Here is a 19492-nt window from a genome sequence, read left to right as displayed (position 1 = left end):
AGTAATAATGTGTTGATAATGGAATCAAGATGAAAAAGACTATTCTTGGAAAACCTCAACATAATGGTTTGACTAAAATGATGAACATGACCTTGAACGAGCATGCTAAGAGCATGGGATTACATGTGGGATTGCTAAAAATGTTATGTTCTGAGGCTATTAGCACCGCTGCCTATTTGATCAACAGAGGTCCTTCAACACCATTGGATTGCAAAATGCCAAAAGAGGTTGGAGCGGTAAAGAGGTAAACTTTTCTTCCTTGAAAGTTTTAGGTTGTGTTTCTTATATTCATATTGATTCTGCTGTTAGAAGTAAATTTGATGTTAAATCTAACATATTTTTTATTGGCTATGGTGGTACCAAGTTTGGTTATCGCTTCTGGGATGACTAAAGTCAGAAGGTTATCAGGAGCAAGGATGTGATCTTCAATGAAGGTGCCCTATATAAAGACTGTTTGAGAACAGAGTCTGAGAGCACAAGTTATGAAGCCAAGAAGTTTGAAGTGATTCAGTTGAGAGATCTTCCAGTTATTGAGAAGGAGGAGGACCAGAAAACATACCCCCAGAAATAAATCAGAATATTTCTATGACTGAACTTAGGATATCTGCCAGAACTAGTAGACCACTACAGAGGTACTCTCCTGTGCTGGATTATATTCTGTTGAGTGATAAAGGTGAACCAGAGACTTATGAGGAAGTCGTGCAACCTGATGAATCAAATCAGTGGGAGTTGACCATGAGGGATGAGATGGATTCACTGTTATTTAATAAGACATAGTGGCTAACTGAGTTACCAAACGGGAAGAAAGCCTTGCAAAAAAAATGGGTTTACCGAATAAAAGATGAACATGATGGTAGAAAGTGGTACAAGACAATACTGGTTGTAAAGGGCTTTCAACAAAAAGAAGGCATTGACTACACTGAGATTTTCTCTCCAGTCGTGAAATTGACTATTATTAGAATAGTGTTTGGACTAGTGGAAAATGAAGACTTGCACTTAGAGTAGTTGGATGTAAAGACAACTTTTCTTCATGGTGATTTGGAGGAAGAAATTTATATGATGCAGCCACAAGGTTTCAAAGCACAAGAATAGGAGAATGGTGTACAAACTTCAAAAGAGTTTGTATGGTCTTAAACAAGGTCCACGACAATGGTATAAGAAGTTTGATACCTTTATGAGTAGTAATGATTTCTTAAGGTGTCAGGCGGATCATTGTTGTTATGTGAAGAAGCTTGATGACTACTACATCATGCTACTGCTATATGTCGATGATGTTGGAAGATGGGCCCAAGTCCACACGACCAAGGAAGGCCCACATATTCAAGAGTGTTGAAAGACGGGCCCAAGTCCATAAGATATGAACCCAACATGATCACACGAGCTGGTGGGACCCACCATGATCATGTGAGGTGGCATGATGAGTCTTAAAAAATGAGAAGTTTTACACAATAAGAAGTCTTACAAAGCCAAAATTATTATGGAAGCAGGTATCACGGAAGAATTTCAGTTTAAAAATATTTTAGTCATGTTAATCTTCTATTTATATTGGGTTATTTAATTATGTTAGGACTTATCTTTAAGTGTTAAAGTTTGGGTGCAATTGGGACAAGGGTAGTTTAATTGTAATTTGACTCTACTACTTTCTTCTATTATAAATAGGAGTTTATGTACTTTGATTATATAATAATTCAATGAAGTATTTCTCTTTTCCATAAATTCAACATGGTATCAGAGCAGGTTCTATGAGTTGACTCAGTCGACCCATAGAGGTAATGTGATCCTTTTTACCTGATCTATTATCTCTAGTAGTTTAGGTTCGTATTTATCTTTTTTTTTTCTCTTTTTAGTCCCTATACCCATTGTTTTCTTTGCATTTTAACCTCTATAAGGAGATTTTAATATTTTATATTATATATTGATAAAAAGATATTCGAGTCTATTTTTCAAGGAAAAAGGTTTTTTTTTTCAATCGGAGTTATCTACAAAGAGGAATCGATATTTGAAGCAGAAAAGGTCAGATTACAAAAGAAGTTCAAACAATAGCAGAAAGTTTCAACTTTCGAGCTATTTTTAAGCTATCAAGAATGAGACTTTATATGGAGAATTATATATAAAAAGAAATATATCTAAGTCTATTTTCTTACATATTCAACCAATTCTCTATCTGAGTTTTTTATAAGGAGATGTTGGTCTTGGAAGAGCCAATGGTTATGCTGGCAAAAGTAAAAAGAGTACTTAGTTTGGCCAGATTATAGAGACTAAAATCTACCAGATTATATATCTCAATAAAAGTATATTTTATGAAGAGAAGTTATACTTGGATGAAATTTATTTAATTCTAGTTAGAAAATAAGAAAATTTCATATCAATCTGATCTATATTTAAGGATATATTCACATTGGAAGAATCAAAGGTTATGCTAGTATCATGTTGCATTGAAAAATCCAAATTTAAGTAGAATTATTTCATGTGTCCCTATTACTCTTAAGAACTTTCATCATTTACTGGTTATCTACTGCTATACTACTGCAATTTTTTTACATCTATGTTATATGGTTCAAGTTGGGATCACTATCATTACCTCCCACCTTGAGGGAGAGAAGTAGAAGAAGAAGAACAAGAAAGAGCAAAAACAAATTGAAGATCAAGAATCCTGACTCGTAATGATAATTATGGTAATTATTGATGATACCTAACTTGGCTGAACTCGATTCTATTTCTTTGGCTGGATTATTATTTTGAGGTATTCACAACATATTATTTGGTACAGACTCGCATTGGATTATTTCATGGGTCCTTTTACAAGGTTTATTATTTTGGTTCGTGTTATATGGGGCCCGACCCATTTCAACTGCAACTATTGTGTTTCTCTGGATGAGACATTATTAATTAAGAAGTGGTGACCCCAACATCCTATCTTCGTCTTTACCCATTACCCATTGGTTATTTGGCAACCTTTCTCTTACCATCCTTTATTTGATTCTCACATACCCCTTTGGGCCAACCTCTTGCGTGTTGCTTCGGTTGGGAGTTTAAGTCCATATGTATACATATAGGTGTTTTAAGTCCATTAAGACTTTTTTTATATATATATAACCATGGATCTTTTATCATCATCTTGTGAATGACAGACATTACCCACTTATCACATTTGAGAGTCGGTGCCCGGGTTGGGACACCATGATGGAGGAGCATACTACATATATGTTATCCCTCTTAATTGGCATTTATTACTCCTACCACTTGAGAATCATTGTTCTGTGGAGGGACACGCTGATGGAGGAGTTTTACTATACTTTTGAGCATTGCGTATAGACCCACTACCTGAGAATGACTGGAGTATGGAGCGATGTCATACGGCTTGGAGTGATTTTACTCTCACTTATCTTATGCCAGCTAGGCCTCATGGAAGAGACCACCAGCGTGAGGGGGAGTGTTGGAAGATATGGAGGACAACCATTTTTATAAGAAGATCCGATACACCATTTGCAGCAAGTTGGGAGTTCATGATGTTCTCTCAAACCCCACCCCCCCCCCCCCCCCCCTAGTTTGAGGGGGAGTGTTGGAAGATGGACCCAAGCCCACACGACCAAGGAATGCCCACATATTCAAGAGTGTTGGAAGACGAGCCTAAGCCCACAATATATGGACCCACCATGATCACACGAGTTGGTGGGACCCACCATGATCATGTGAGGTGGCATGATGAGTCTTACACAATGATAAGTCTTACACAATAAGAAGTCTTAAAAAACCAGAATTAATATGGAAGCAAGTTTCACAGAAGAGTTTCAGTTTAAAGGTATTTTAGTCATGTTAGTCTTCTATTTATATTGGATTATTTAATTATGCTATGACTTATCTTTAAGTGTTAGAGTTTGGGAGTAATTGGGACAAGGGTAGTTTAAAGGTGTTTTAGTCATGTTAGTCTTCTATTTATATTGGATTATTTAATTATGCTAGGACTTATCTTTAAGTGTTAGAGTTTGGGAGTAATTGGGACAAGGGTAGTTTAATTGTAATTGGACTCTACTACTCCCCTCTATTATAAATAAGGGTTCATATACTCTGATTATATAATAAGTCAAAGAAGTATTTATCTTTTTCATAAATTCAATAGATGACATATTGATAACATGTGCTTGCAAATAGGAAATAGAAAAGTAGAAAAGGGAGTTGTCCAAAAAGTTTGCAATGAAGGATTTGGGTGCTGAAAAACAAATCCTTGAGATGAGGATTATTAGGGATATCGAGGTCTTGAAACTATCACAAGAAGAATATGTGAAGAAGGTGCTGAGCAGATTCAACACGAATGATGCAAAATAGTGAGTACTCCTTTGGCTAGTCACTTTAGGCTATCTAAGGAGCAGTCACCTTCTATAGAGCAGGAGCGAGCCAACATGGCCAATGTGCCTTGTGCTTATGCTATTGGTGGTCTCATGTATGTCATGGTGTGCACTAGACCAGACATAGATCATGCAGTGGGAATTATGAACAGATATATGAGCAATCCGGGTAAATAACATTGGGAAGCAGTGAAGTGGATTCTCAGGTATTTGAGAGGCACTGCAGACTCAACTTAATGTTTTAGAAAGTCAGACTAGGGATTACTGGGTTATGTAGATGCTGACATGGTTGAAGATATTGATGGTAGGAAGAGTACCATTGGATATGTATACACATTGGGTGGTACAACAGTTAGCTGGGTCTCTAACTTGCAGAAGATCGTTGCTCTTTTTACTACTGAGGCAGAATATGTCATCGTGATTGAAGCCAACAAAGAGATGGTATGGTTGCAGTCTTTCTGGGAAGAATTAGGTCTCAAACATGAGAAAAATGTTTTGTATTGTGACGTTCAAAGTTCTATTAATTTAGCAAAGAACCCTATTTATCATTCCAAAACAAAGCACATATAGGTGTTTTCTCACTTCATTGGATTGGCTCTTGAAGATGGAGTATTAGCACTTGAGAAGATTCAAGGGAGTTAGAATCCAAATGATATGTTGACAAAGACTGTTATGATTGAGAAACTGAAGTTGTGTGCAACTTCAGTTGGACTTCTCTCCGAGGATTGAGAAGTTGTTGTCGTTGTAGAGGAGATATTGATGATGGATTAGTCTCAAAGTGAGGGATTGTTAAGTTGTGGAGCCTAATCAATGCCTTACACTGAGTCAGTATGAAGGTCCACAATATATTGATTGTTGTTTCATTAAGGGTAGTTTGGGGATTTCACTCTTGTATTGCAATTGCCCTAGTTTTCTCTTTATAATTGGAGGGCACCGCTAGTAGGATTTTATTATTCATCATCCAAGGACCATCACAAGTTACAACCCAAGAGAGGTTAGATAAAAACACTTGTAAGTATGTGCGATTTCTCGTGTAAACTATTTCATCTTGATAGTAGATTACTGCAACGGCGGAAGATAGGACATAGTCTCACCTTGAGGCGAACCTGTATAAATCTTGTTGTATTTTTGTGGTTGATTTTTTCTTCTTCCGCAATTATTATTATTGCTCTCATTAGTTTAAAATTAGAGTATCTAATTACTAACAGGATCCACATTTTTAACACCTATTATTATCATTGCTCTCGTTAGTTTGAAATTAGGGCATCTAATTTCTACCAGGATCCACATTTTTAACACCTACCCTTCATTTGAAAGATATCCTTTTTATTCATGAGTTTTCATTAAATCTCTTATCCATTAGTAAACTAACAAAGAAATTTAACTGTTCCATTACTTTTTTCCCCTACTTCTTGTGTTCTTAAGATTTGAAGACAAAACAGGTTATTAGTGGAGGTCGTGAATGAGGCGAGCATTATTATCTTGATTCGCTAGCAGTCAATACCACATCTAGTGCTCAACATACGAATCTTCAGTGGTGCAATAGGTTAGGCCATCCATCCATGCAGTCTCTCAAATAGATGATTCCTTGATTGCTTTCCTTTTCTAGTCTAAAATGTAAAGATTGTCAAGTAAGTAAACACCAACGCATTACTTATTCTCCTCAAGGTGAAACCAAAGGTGTTGCTCCATTTTTCTTAATTCATACTGATGTGTGGGACCCATGAACATCTCTAATGTTTCCTGTTCAAAGTACTTAGTTATATTTGTTGATGATATCTCTCAAGTTACATGGTTGTTCTTCTTGAAAGAAACATCAGAGGACTTACCTCTCTTTAAGTTTTTTTGTGCTATAGTGTCTACCCAGTTTGACACTACCTTGAAGATCCTTTGCTCAAATAATGCCAAGGAATATCTATTAGCAGACGTCCAATCCTTTTGCAGCAATAAAGGCGTCATTCACCAAACTTCTTGTGTCAACACACCACAACAAAAATGGTGTGGCTGAAAAAAAAATAGACACCTTATTAAGGTTGCATGTGCTCTACTAAATCATATGCATGTCCTCATTTCAACAGGTCACATTCCATCCTTACAGCTTATTATCTCATTAACAGGTTACCTTCTTTGGTAATTGGCAATAAGACACCATACTCTCATCTCTTTCTTGCTTGTTGAATTTAGGACTTCATGATTAGAACCTTGATCAAAGTAAGAGAGGGAGAGAAGAAGAGAAGAAGAAAAACAGAGAAGGGAAGAGAAAGAGAGAAGAAGAGAAGAGAACTCGGGTAAAGAAGTCAAAAGGAGAGAAAAGGGAGAGAACCTTGACGCTAAGAGAGCTTGGACGAATTGAGAAAAGGGGAGAGAGACTTGATGCTCTACACCAAGCTAAGGGTCTCTATTTATATTTTTTGAGAGGATGTTACAATGTTTATAATGCCCTTAGGGCCACAAGCTTTACATGAGAAAAGACATAAGTAGACATGTTCTCATTGACTAATTACTCTCTTGTGCCATCTTTATGAGATAACACATTATTTACAATCATGCCACCATTCTTGGACATGTGGGCTTTCTCCATACTCGTGTGGGCTTGAGCCCATCTTCTAACACTCTCCCTCAAGTTGGGGAGGTGGGAAAACATCGTAAATGTCCTACTTATTTCAAATGGTGGACATGATTTTGTGAGTGACTAGCTTTGTGAGGATGTCTACAACTTGTCCTTGTGAGGAGATATGCCTGAGGGAGGATAATATGCCGGCTTGAAATTTTTCTCATATAAAGTGGTAGTCCACCTCAATGTGTTTTTTTCATTCATGAAAGACCAAATTTGAAGTGATATGAATTGCCGCTTGATTATCACAATATAGATCCATAGAGGCTCATTTATAAAATCCCAATTCAGTGAGAAGGGTCCTGATCCATAGAAGCTCACAGACTATGTGTGTGATGACCCTATGTTCTGCTTCTGCACTGGACCTTGCAACCACATTCTTGTTAAGTTGTGGGACCTAATTAATGCCTTACGCTAGGTCGGTAAGCGATTCGACCTTTGTGGTAAGGTCGTCGTAGGGGTTGGAAGGGGGAGGGGAGCCCCCCACCAAGATCCACTATATATTGACTGATGAAGGGTAGTTTGGGGATTTCATACTTGTAATTCGGTTGCCATGATTTTTTCATTATATTTGGTGACACCGTTGTTAGGGTTTAATCACCCGGAGTAAGATCACCAAGAAGGACCATCAGTTACTGCTGAGAGAGGTTAGAAAAGCGATGTCTTTTATAAACTATTACATCTTCATAGTGATTCTTGCAACTGTGGAAGACAAGATGTAGTCTCACCTGAGGTGAACCTATATAAATCTTGTGTCTTTCTTCGTGTTTTTTCTTCTTCTTCTGTGTTTATTATTATTGCTCTAGTTAGTTTGGAATTAGGGTGTCTAATTCCTAACAATTCTGCTTCTTGCTTCTCCATAACCAAATTTTCTCCAATCATTGTACAATACCCAAAAGTGGATTTTCTGTCATCCGAGGATCTGGCCCACTTTGCATCTGAGAACCCTTCTATGTTGAAGTGACCATGGTTCTTATAGAGAAACCCTCTTCCTGGAGCTCCTTTCAAACATCACAATATTTTTTCCAATGTTTGCTAATGAGTAAGTTGTGGTTTGTGCATGTATTGCCTTACCACACTTACTAAATATGAGATATACGATCCTGCTACACATAAATAAATAAGTTTTCCCACAAGTCTTTCATATTTCTCGATATCCACATCTTCTCCAGAGCCTGCAAATAATTTAGTATTTGAATCCATGGGGGTATCTGCTGGTCTACACGTCATCATTCCTATCTTCTCCAGTAGATCAATGACATATTTCCTATGAGATAGTTTATAGTCTCATGCTTGGACTGTAACACCTCAATACCCAAAAAGTATTTAAGTAGTCTAAGATATTTTAGCTTGAACTCTTCACATATTTTTTTTTGGCTTCCTGAATGCCATCAAAATCACTGTCGGTTAATACAATATCATCAACATATACCACCATAAGTACTTTCCCTTTGAGAGTGTCTTTAATAAACATGAAATGATCTACTGAACTTCGATGAATTCCAACCCATATCAGTGCTTGGCTAAAATTATCAAACCATGCACACGGAGACAGTTTCATACCATATAGAGATTTCCTCAATTAACATATTAACTCCCCCTCAACCACAAATCTAGATGGTTGTTACATATTAATTTTTTCTTGAATATCCCCAGTTAGGAAAACAATTTTTACATCAAGCTGATAGGTCGACCAAGAGGACTTAGTAGCAAAGCATAACAATATACGTACCAAGTTCAATTTTGCCACATGAGAGAATGTTTCTTCATAATCAATTCCATAACACTGAGTATGCCTTTGGCAATGAGGCATGCCTTAAGGCGAGCAACTAATCCATCTGGATTATGTTTAACTGTATATACCCACTTACAGCCAATAGGTTTCTTGCCTGAAGAAAGATTAACTAGAACCCATGTTTGATTCTCATATAGTGCCTAAATTTCTTCTTCCATGCTTTTCATCCTGGATGTCTTAAAGCATTCTAATAGGACTGTGGTACAAAGATGGAGTCTCATGCAAGAAATTGACAACATGATGAAGACAAATGATGGTGAGACACAAAATTGGATATGGGGTGAGAAGTTGAGGGCCTAGTGCAAGTTCTAGGTTCTTTCCTAAAAGCAATAGGCCGAGTATCATATTGTGGTCCAAATATAACAGGAGGAGATGGACTTACCTCGATGGGATCCGTAAACTCTGCAGGTGTGGTATCAGCTAATGCTTCAAGGGGTTGAAGAGTTTTCATTGTACGAGGCACAACGGGTAAAGGAGAGTCTTGTATAGATGAGAGACATGGAGGAGCATTTTTGGAGTAGTATGAAGTGTCTTAAAAAAAGGTCACATCTCTAGACACAAGTAACCTTTTGAGAGTAGGATTATAGCAAATGTAGCCCTTTGAGTGCAAGAGTATCCTAAAAGATACACTTGATATAGTTCGGATCAAGCTTACTTCCCTGAGGTGATGTAACATGAACAAAGCATGTACACCCGAAGACTCTCAAAGAAAGCGAAAAAGGTTCATCATTTTGAAATAATAACGAGTATAGGGATTTATGATTGAGAACGGATAAGGGTAACATATTAATGAGAAAGCACACAGTAAGTATGACATGTTGTCAGTAGAAGTATGATACTTTCATGGAGTATAATAAGCCATGGGCTACCTCTAAGAGATTACAATTCTTCCGTTCCACTACATCGTTTTGTTGAGGGGCGTACACACTAGATGTTTGATGGATAATGTTATTTTTGACAAAAGAGATCCAAGATCACTAGAGAGATATTCTTTGGCATTATCAGAGTGAAGTACTTTTATTTTTTTTGCACATTGAGTGACTACCATAGCATGAAAAGACTTAAAGATGGATAAAATTTCATATCTCTCTTTAAAGAGGAATATCCATGTGACACGAGTAAAATCATCAATAAAGGTAATAAAATAATTTACTCTGGAAATGTTTGGGACACTCAATTATTCCCATACATCTGTATGGATCAAAGAAAAAGGAGCAACACCTTTAAGTTCAGTTTGAGAAGAACATGTGTTCTTTTTGTGTTTGCTCAATTGACACACATCACAGTTTAAACTTGACAAATTTTTGAATGCAGGAAAGAGAAGGTTTTAAGTGACTTATCTATGTGATTAATAGTTCAAAACAAAATTTTTAAGTTCTTTATCAAGATTCTTAGTCTAGATTTCATAAAAAAAATTGCAAAAAGGACAATGGCCTTCTCAATGGTTCAATTTTTGAACGTTCAGAACATGTTTATTTAAGTTGATTCAACAACCAACGATTTCACTCTCAACTCCTAAAGGCCTCCTTGTCCAATCTAAAGCAAAATCAACCTTGGAGATTGATTTATGCTTTCAAAAAGCACCCCTAAAGTAGCTAAGCATTTTTGAGTTTATACTTTGAAATCTTCATTTACTTAACATTTATTGTAGGGGTAGGCACAAGTCAAGTCAGGGTGGGGTGTATCAAAACTTGAACCCTGACCTTGAAACATGAACTCAAAAAAACTTAAAAAAAAAACTCAAAACTTCAAATCCAACCCCCACCCAATCCCCATCCATGTAACCTCGTCCTTGCGCCATCCCGGTAAACACCCCATAAAACTAGCTTAAACCCAACCTATCCCGACCACATCCTCGTAGGCCTGACCCATCCCCGTCCCATCCCCTAAAACCTGACCCATCTCTATACCATTCCTACCCCATTTCATATCCCCGCTTTGTCCTTGTGGGTTAGGTTTGGGGAAACCCTTCCTCGACCCGAAATTGATGGGTTTTCTTCCCACCCCGTCCTTGACCCATGGGGTGAACCCAAAACCCAAACATGAGTTTTTGGATCAGGTTCCCCCAAAACCCAACCCAATGTCCCACCCCTTATCTTTTGTGCTAGAATCGTTGCATTCATATTTAAAAGTCATGTTACATTAAAATTTAAAGGGATTACACAATATTAATTATTTTTTACTATTTCTAAAAGATCTAAGCAACATTGAGTTTACACTTTGAAATATTTCGATTAGTATTGATCTAGTAAATCTGAATTAAAGTTTCAATATTTTGAAATCAAAGTCAACATTTTAGATCACTTCTTACGAGTTTGTATTATGAAATCAATTTTGAAATGGGCTATTTTTTTAAGTGTTGCAATGGATTTTAAAACCAATCTAAATTGCAATGGAATAGTTACTTAGGTTTGGTTTACGTATTTGTTATGCTGATAGTAAAATTTGCCTATTGGGAGCTATTTATATATTGGACTAACTGTAAGCAAGTAACCCGTCCAAAGTAAGTTACACTTTTGAGAATTAGAAATCTCATTTCGATTTTATTGAGAGAAGTCATGTGTGGCTGAGGATAAGAGGCTCGAAAGTCTTGTTACTGGTACTATTGAGCCATAAGTCCTTATGTAGATGGGTAGTATTGAAAACCTACTAAGTTGCTACCATCAATCCTCGTGTGGATATAGGCAAAACTTTATATATAGTTAGTTGCTAGAAATCCCTTTCAGAGTCCAAGTTGTGCAACTAGTTTAAGTTAATTGGTTGTTATAGTTGATTGAGTGGTATAAGTCCTTGTGTAATAACACTATAATTGCCCTAGAGGCAATTTTCTATAAGCACCTTTGGACAACCCAAACTTAGTAAATTAACTCTGAGGTGCAAAACACCTTCAAAATGAATTAACAATCCATGGAGAAGAATGTAAACCACTATAAATCGTTGTTTATTCTTATGTGCTTGTTTTATGGTTGTTTGTGTATGTATATGAGCCTTGACTTTGTGGCTAGGTCACTCCATTGCTAAATGTTTTCGCCTTTCACGCACAAGACAATGAACTAAATATGGCTAGGTAACGTGTTGAGTACCTAGCCAATACTACCCAAAAGACTGGCCCGTTAGGAGCGGAAGGCATAGGTACTTAACCCAGGACCACAACAATACACCCACCGTCACGAGCCGACTACCATGGCGGCCTAACACTAGCGATGTGGACCCCATAATCCTTTGCATCCGGGCAGTGCGATATCCCACTCCTGTTGGGAGTCAAACTCACGACGTAACACCTGCTTTGATACCAATTGTTATGGTCCCAGATCCCACAAGGTGAGTCGCAGGGAAGGAGTAGAAACAAATCAAGCTCGAAGGGGAGCTTGAAACCCTGGGTTCATTGTGGAGAACACCGATCCATGGGTTCGTTTTTTGAGAACACCGATCCTAGGGTTCATTGAGGAGAACGCCTATCCTATGTTTTTGGGTGAAAATAGACTTGTCCATTTCATTCCAGGTCGTCCCTTAAATAGGACTGATGAGCACAAGGTTCCAGAGTTCCAGAGAGAATTACAATTTTGGCGCTCCATGGCATTTAACTTGAAAAGTAAACTAATTGACTAAGTAACTGACTCAGCCAAGGTAATTGACTCAGCCACGATATCTGCATGACTCGGGCTGTTGGGTTCATAACATTACACCCCTCCTGGAGAATGAACTTGTCCTCAAGATCGAAGGAAGGGCGGCGTGCCAAACATCACCACATCTCCCCAAGTAGCATCTCTGCCCTCCATCAACCAAGATAACAAAAATTGCTTCCCCCGTAGAACTAGCCATGTCACATTTTTCCTGTATTTCAGAAGAGCAGTCAGGCAACTGAACAACACTAGGAAGCCCACTGCATGTTGTTCCCTCATCACCATCATCAGCAGAAAACCCAGCTTTGCATGAATCCAACAAGTTGTTCCTTTCCAAAAATCTAGACATCACAAGTTGCTGCTCCTTGTCCTAGAGTACAGAAAACACCTCACCATACATAAATTTCATGTTCTTTGAGACTCTACCACTGCTGTTTGAATCCATTTCGGATGACATTGGTCATTAAGTTCCAAATTTAGAGGGGAGTGATGAAAAGAGATCCCCATGCTGACTGCAACAGCAGCAGAAAGTTTAATTTGCATCATCCTCTCAGTCTCAAGATGTCCAAGAATGGCACTAGCAGTAATAACAATGGTTCTATTCTCAACAACAGTAGAAGAATTCCTCACATTCCCCTGTTCAATAAAACTTCTTAGCACAGAAATCCCGTACTACCCCATGTTTGCAAGCATTGTATTAAATATAAGATTAGTCCACTGCAAGAGAGTGGTTATCTGTGCTGTGGTGAAGACCACATGCTGGTCAGCAAACATGATGCTCACAGGCCAGGCAGGTAAACAATGTGAGGTGCCCCTGAAACTGACCGTAGCAACAACCTCTGTTCCAATGTTGGCGAGAAACACAACACAATTACATGCCTCTGTTTTTTTACTAGAGCTTTGTCTCCCCACTGCTACAAGATATCCACGAATCCAGTGTCCCAGCGTGATTGTTGTCCAACACTTTAAATTCCTCTATGCTAATTGGTCCAAAATTGTTCTAGCAATCCCTGCTCCTGCCCATGCATTAGTGAACTTCATGTAACTATCCAGCTTAACTGAGCTTCTTCTTGCCTTGTATGCTATGTCATTCATAGTCCCCACTTTTTCCGTTATACCCAGTAATTCTGCTGCCTGGGAATATGTCAATCCAACTAGAACCCCCTGTGAGGTCAGTCCACCAAGAGTGGGCCACACCACGCCATACCCCATAGAAACACTACGTATACTAAGACTTGAGATTGTTTTCATTCTAGTTCCTATTTTAACCACCCCAGTTGTGATCCCAACTGTTTTGTCCCTATGGCATTGAAGTATGCATAGTCTAGGTACCAAAGGGTCATTTCAAGCGAACCTAATGCAATAACAACAGTGATAGAAGATTTAATAACTACCTCTGCTGGTTCCCTTTCGGTAGATAGTAAGTCATCTCTTACATGTGTATTTATCACATATGGACACGTAGGGTCTACAACAGGTCTGCTGAGGACTTCCCCTTGTTTGCAACCTGCAAGCTCCTTCCAGCATTTCCTTCCTTGCAACACACATCCATCCACTACAGGGGACCTATCATCCATTGGGCATTTTGAATTTAAAGTTTCCCTGGTTGATGGACCCGGGAATTTCACAGTACATGTATTCTTCCACCAGGGGTCTGCCTCCTCTGGATTATCACACATCCCATATCTGAATGCTGAAAGCTGACCAGCCATAGCTCCAAGTGCAACTTCGCAAGCCACATTGTCCACATCTGAAGCAAGTCCACTAGAATAAGCCACTAAAGCACTTCCGGGTTGCCCACATGCTTCATGCATAAGACTTCAATATGTAGTGTAGCAGTAGAATATTGCTTCAATGCTCTGGCTTTCTCCAAGCCTACTTCGCCGTCTTTCCAATGTGATAGACCCGAGTACAGGCTGGCAAGTCCTTGCCAAGCTTCAAACTCACCAACCTTATCATCCCAGCCTTTAGCTATGCTCTGGAATGAACCAAATGATTTTTTATGAGCTTGAACCAGTTCAAGAAGGAAGCGATATGTTTTGACTGCATCCATAGGCAAAGACTAAGCAATTTGCAACTTTGCCTTCATTCTTAGCAGTGGACCCTGGTCCTTGGCAATTTCATCTAAAGCTACATCAATAACCACTTCAACCTCTGAGTGTCTCTGTTGAGAAGATAAAATTAAAGCCAGCAACCTCCACCCTTTTGATATTGATTCCCCTGTCCCAACAATAAATTGTTGGGCACACCTCACTGCAGCAAGATGATGATTTGCACTACAAATCTTGGCAGCCAATAGAAAAGCCAGGGGATGGTCTGAAAGAAGCCAGGAAGAAGCAGTCCTCACCTCTGGTGATGGATAATGGAACATGCACATTGGACCTTTCAACTAGTATTCCATTGCGCTTGACGAATAGGAACTGCACATACGCTTCTGCAACATCGAATTCATCTCCAGGGCACACTGTGCGATTTCCTCCACACCATCATCAGGGTCCCCGTCCTGTGGTGGCAATGTCCGACCAAGACTCAATGTTCCAGAAGTGTCTGCTTCCGTCAATGCGACACGCTCCACGGCGAAGTCAATTTTATTGGAATTTGGCTCTTTCCTGTTCCCACCACCGTCGTCGCCGAGAAGAACTACCGTAGGAAGCTTTTCCCGACGGTGAAAAGCAGAGGCATCTGGTCGGAATTTGTCATGGAGCTTCTCAGCTTAGGAATTTTGAGTCTCCCCGACTTCAAATTTCACGACGCTGGGTTTCGGATTGGGATTTCCACGCTTGGAGGGTTTAGGTTGACCCTCTGCTGGACGGCCATTCCCGACGGCGAACGAGGAGTCTTCGAAAATTTTGAGACAGGTCGGCGCTAGATTTCCATGCTCGGAGGAGTTAGGTCAACCCTCTGTTGGACGACCGTTCCTGACGGCGAACGGGAAATCTCAGGAATTTCTGAGACAGAGGCCCCACGGTGGCCGCCATTCCCGTTTTGCCAATGTTCGATCCACGTAGTAGTTGGCCTGTTCCCGACGGCGAACAACAACAAATTGGGGCTGAGGTTTCGAATAGGGCTGGCACTCGTCAGACTGCTCCCCGTGTTCAAAATTCCGGGCTCTGGATTGCGTCTCTGGGATTCCATGCTCGGCGATTTGAGGTCGGCCGACGAACAACATCGACTGTTCATCTTCGGTGACCATCCTTTCCCGTCCTGATTTTTTTTTGTTTTTACGCTTCTTGAATTCCAGCTGCCTCTTTTCCATTTCAATCGCAAAGTGACGTAACATTACTGAAATTTCTTGGCGTATTACTGCTCAGATTTCAGATTGCATCAACGATCCCCGAATTGTTGATTGTTTCAACTCTAATAACAATTGTTAAGTACTTAATTAATACTACCAAAAAGAATGATACATTATGTACTTAATCCTGAACCACAACATAACAAGATTTTCATGCTCAGAGGAGTTAGGTCAACCCTCTGTTGGACGACGGTTCTTGACGGCGAACAGGAAATCTCAGGAATTTCTGAGACAGAGGCCCCACGGTGGCCACCATTCCCGTTTTGCCAATGTTCGATCCACGTAGTAGTTGGCCTGTTCCCGACGGCGAACAACAACAAATTGGGGCTGAGGTTTCGAATAGGGCTGGCGCTCATCAAACTGCTCCCCGTGTTCAAAATTCCGGGCTCTGGATTACGTCTCTGGGATTCCATGCTCGGCGATTTGAGGTCGGCCGACGAACAACATCGACTGTTCATCTTCGGTGACCATTCTTTCCCATTCTGATTATTTTTTTTTTACGCTTCTTGAATTCCAACTGCCTCTTTTCCATTTCAATCACAAAGTGACGTAACATTACTGAAATTTCTTGGCATATTACTGCTCATATTGCATCAACGATTCCCGAATTGTTTATTGTTTCAGCTCTAATAACAATTATTAAGTACTTAATTAATACTAAAAAAAGACTGATATGTTAGATACTTAACCCATAATCACAACATAACAACATATAAGTTCCTAGCGATAACCTCTACTTTTGGGTTCGTTGCTAGTACTTTTTCATGTAGTGCCTTCGCTAAGAAATGCTAGAAAAATATTTTTAAGCAGAAATGTGTTTCCTGGATCATTAGTGCCCTATATCTCCAATCGGGGGCACTAACAGGACCTTGAAGAGAAGGCTCCTAACTCTAAGCCGAAACCACTTTTTAGTCATAATCCGAGTGAACGTGAATTCACTTTCTCTCGTTCAATTATATCATCATTGGCAAGGAAGCTGCAGAAAAATCACGAGACGCCTCTCTGCAACCTAGCGACTCCCCCCTCTACAACCTCTCCTTGGCGATTTCTCTCGTTGATCCTCCTTTGCTCTCGCTGTCCCCAACGATTCTTGACACGAACGACCTTCCGCGAGTAACATTGTTTCCTGCTTTGCGCTCGATTCAGCAGATATTAGGGTAAACCCTTTTTCCTGGAGATCGGAGGTATGGGGCTGAAATCGTTCTTCTTGGTTGGGAATTAGTTTCCTCTGCCTCTCATTTTATTTTTTGTTTCCATTTTCGTAGAAGTCAGTGCTTCCCTTTTCTGGTTTGGGAATTTGTTTCCCAGTTCCTCTTTCATTTGATTTTGTGTTGTTGTGATGTGGTATCTTTTTACTATTTTTTTATGAACTAGGATGCGTAGATTTAGATTCTGACCTTGCACCTAATGGTATTTGGAATTGAATGATCTCTTTCTTTGGTATTATCGGCAGATTTGATTCCACCGAGTGTTCTATCCTTCATTGAATTCATACAAAATTGCTTGTTCAACACCTATTCAAATCTGTAAATTTTTGTTGATTCTGCTCTTTCTCTGAATTTTCTCCGACTTGCATAATCTATTTTTTAGGCCTCAACTTTTATTTTTGCAATATTTTTGCCTTATGTACTTCGCTTGTGGTTTTCCCCGTATAAAACACTGTTGCTCAAGGGGGGTGAAAGAGACATTTTCTCGGTAGAATCAAGTTACACCGGAGAAAAAAGGTAAAATTAATTACGAACTCTAATTGCTGCTTCCTATTGAATTTACGGAAAATAGAAATATTTTATTGACTTATATAATTAGAGTAAATGAACCCTATTTATAATAGAGGAAAGTAGTAGAGTCCAATTACAATTAAACTACCCTTGTCTCAATTACACTTAAACTTTAATACTTGAAGATAACTTTTAGTATAATTAAATAAACTAACATAATTAAAATACCTTTAAACTGAAACTCTTTTGTGAGACCTGTTTCCATAATAATTTTAGCTCTGTAAGACTTTTTATTGTGTAGGACTCATCATGATACCTCACATGATCATGGGACCCACCACTTGGTGGGACTCACCATGATCACACGAGGTATCATGATGAGTCCACCAGCTGGTGGGTCCTTGAATATGTGGGTTTTCTTTGGTCGTGTGGGCTTGGGCCCATTTTCCAACACTTTCAAAATTATTATTCCTTTTATGAATGAGCTTTGTTCCTTGTTGAGATATTAGGCATGGCAAATTATCACCTATTGGCTAGTACCCCAAGAGATAATTTTATAAGTTGAAAGATTATGTTTTTTTGCTGATTAAGTGGTAGACATGAGTTGCTGCTCCAAGTGCAACAACAGATCCCAAATGAATCATAGTGTTCAAGCTTTGATATAGTTCTTGACTTAACTGAATGCAATTAGGGGTGGCATTGAGCTGAGCCGAACCCGAACCTGCCTATGTTCAAGTTGAGCATGATTTAAATATTTCGAACTCGAGTTTGAGCCGAGCCCAACCCAGCCTCGAGCCTAAAATTGTTATCAAGCTCTAGCCCAATATTTTTAACCGATTTTGAGCTCGAGTTTGAGCCGAGTTTGAGTTTCAACATACATTTAAAACTTTTCAAAAAATACATGTCAAATAAATTGTATATAAAATTATGTATACATTTGACATAAAATTGGGCATGACCTATGTACATAATACTTGCATAAATTTGGATGCATAAATTTGGACATGACCTCTACTTAAAATTGGGCATAACCTATATACATAATACCTACATAAAATTATCTATACACTCCATAAACACTACATAATATTATGACTAAACTTTATACAATAATCAAATATTAAAAAATTAAATAAAATATCAATATCAAATTACAACTCCCTCCCCAAATCTCGGGCTACTCGTTAAGTTAACAAGCTAACTCGCGAACTTTCGAACCGAACAATGGTTCGGTCGGTGGAGCTCGGCTCGTTAATTTAAATGAGTCTTATCCGATCTCGAACTCAGTTTAAGATCCAAATAAGGCGAATCGAACCGAGCTGGAACCAAGCCGAGTTCAAGCCGTTCGTGAACCGGCTCGATTCGATGCCACCCCTACATGTGACGCACTTCTCATAGGCTCAAAAAGTTGATCTCCTTTTCCTTTTGTTTCAACTAATAACAACAATGCTCCTCATAGCTTCTATATATATAACTTATGAATACGCATTAGAATTTAACCAAAACTGAACCATAGGTTCCCTACATGATATATAACCTATCGCTAACTCCAGAAGCAAATACTACTAATCGGAAGTGACTAAAATGCCCCTCAACATATATTTTAACACTTATCTTGCAGCTTCATATATTTTAAATCTAATTACCTATCTAAAAATAGATTGTGACTAGATATTAGGTGGCTGCTTCGATTTAACAACATTTTTTAGCTAGACTTTGGAAGACAGTCATGATGCCCACAATCATTTAAAATCAATGGAAAGAGCAAATTGAAACCAAGATAACAGGTTCATACAAGCTTGAAGATTTACGAGCCTTATAGGTCTTCCCTCCAAAAAATAGCACACCCATCACATGCTTCCCTTGTGTGACCTTATAACAGGTTTTTTTAAGGGAATCAGATCTTAAACATTGGCCTTGAAATGAAGCACTACAACTTAAGTGTATATAGCCAATTTCTCTTAGATACCTTTTTAACACCTTTGTAACCATCCTCATGGAGAAAATCAGCTAGATCACTAAAGCGATCAACCTCCTATGGACAGAACAGTGTAAAGTCAACATTCTGGATTTCGGTTTTTACATTTCACATACATTACCG

General features: G+C 38.8%; 1 protein-coding gene across 1 annotated transcript; it reads left to right on the top strand.

Moving 5' to 3' along the window:
- Positions 1–4400: 4400 nt before the first annotated feature.
- Positions 4401–5094, top strand: LOC137951126 (secreted RxLR effector protein 161-like). Its single transcript, XM_068797725.1, has 3 exons — positions 4401–4515; positions 4624–4787; positions 5053–5094. Exons 1-3 carry the CDS (start codon positions 4401–4403, stop codon positions 5092–5094), a joined length of 321 nt encoding a protein of 106 aa, XP_068653826.1.
- Positions 5095–19492: the final 14398 nt, after the last annotated feature.

This window comes from Aristolochia californica, unplaced genomic scaffold, assembly GCF_029961685.1.
Source record: "Aristolochia californica isolate CCGP_79_NKW_82.1479 unplaced genomic scaffold, dmAriCali1.0.hap1 SCAF_15, whole genome shotgun sequence".
NCBI lineage: Eukaryota > Viridiplantae > Streptophyta > Magnoliopsida > Piperales > Aristolochiaceae > Aristolochia > Aristolochia californica.
This window is presented reverse-complemented; position numbering and strand designations above follow the sequence as displayed.

What these genes read in the sequence shown, in the direction of transcription:
- LOC137951126 (XM_068797725.1), top strand. Translation starts at nt 4,401, where the DNA reads ATGGCCAATGTGCCTTGTGCTTATGCTATTGGTGGTCTCATGTATGTC. An exon ending in CAGATATATGAGCAATCCGG is followed by an intron (nt 4,516 to 4,623) that starts GTAAATAACATT and finishes TGGGTTATGTAG; the next exon opens with ATGCTGACATGGTTGAAGAT. An exon ending in TTGAAGCCAACAAAGAGATG is followed by an intron (nt 4,788 to 5,052) that starts GTATGGTTGCAG and finishes GTGCAACTTCAG; the next exon opens with TTGGACTTCTCTCCGAGGAT.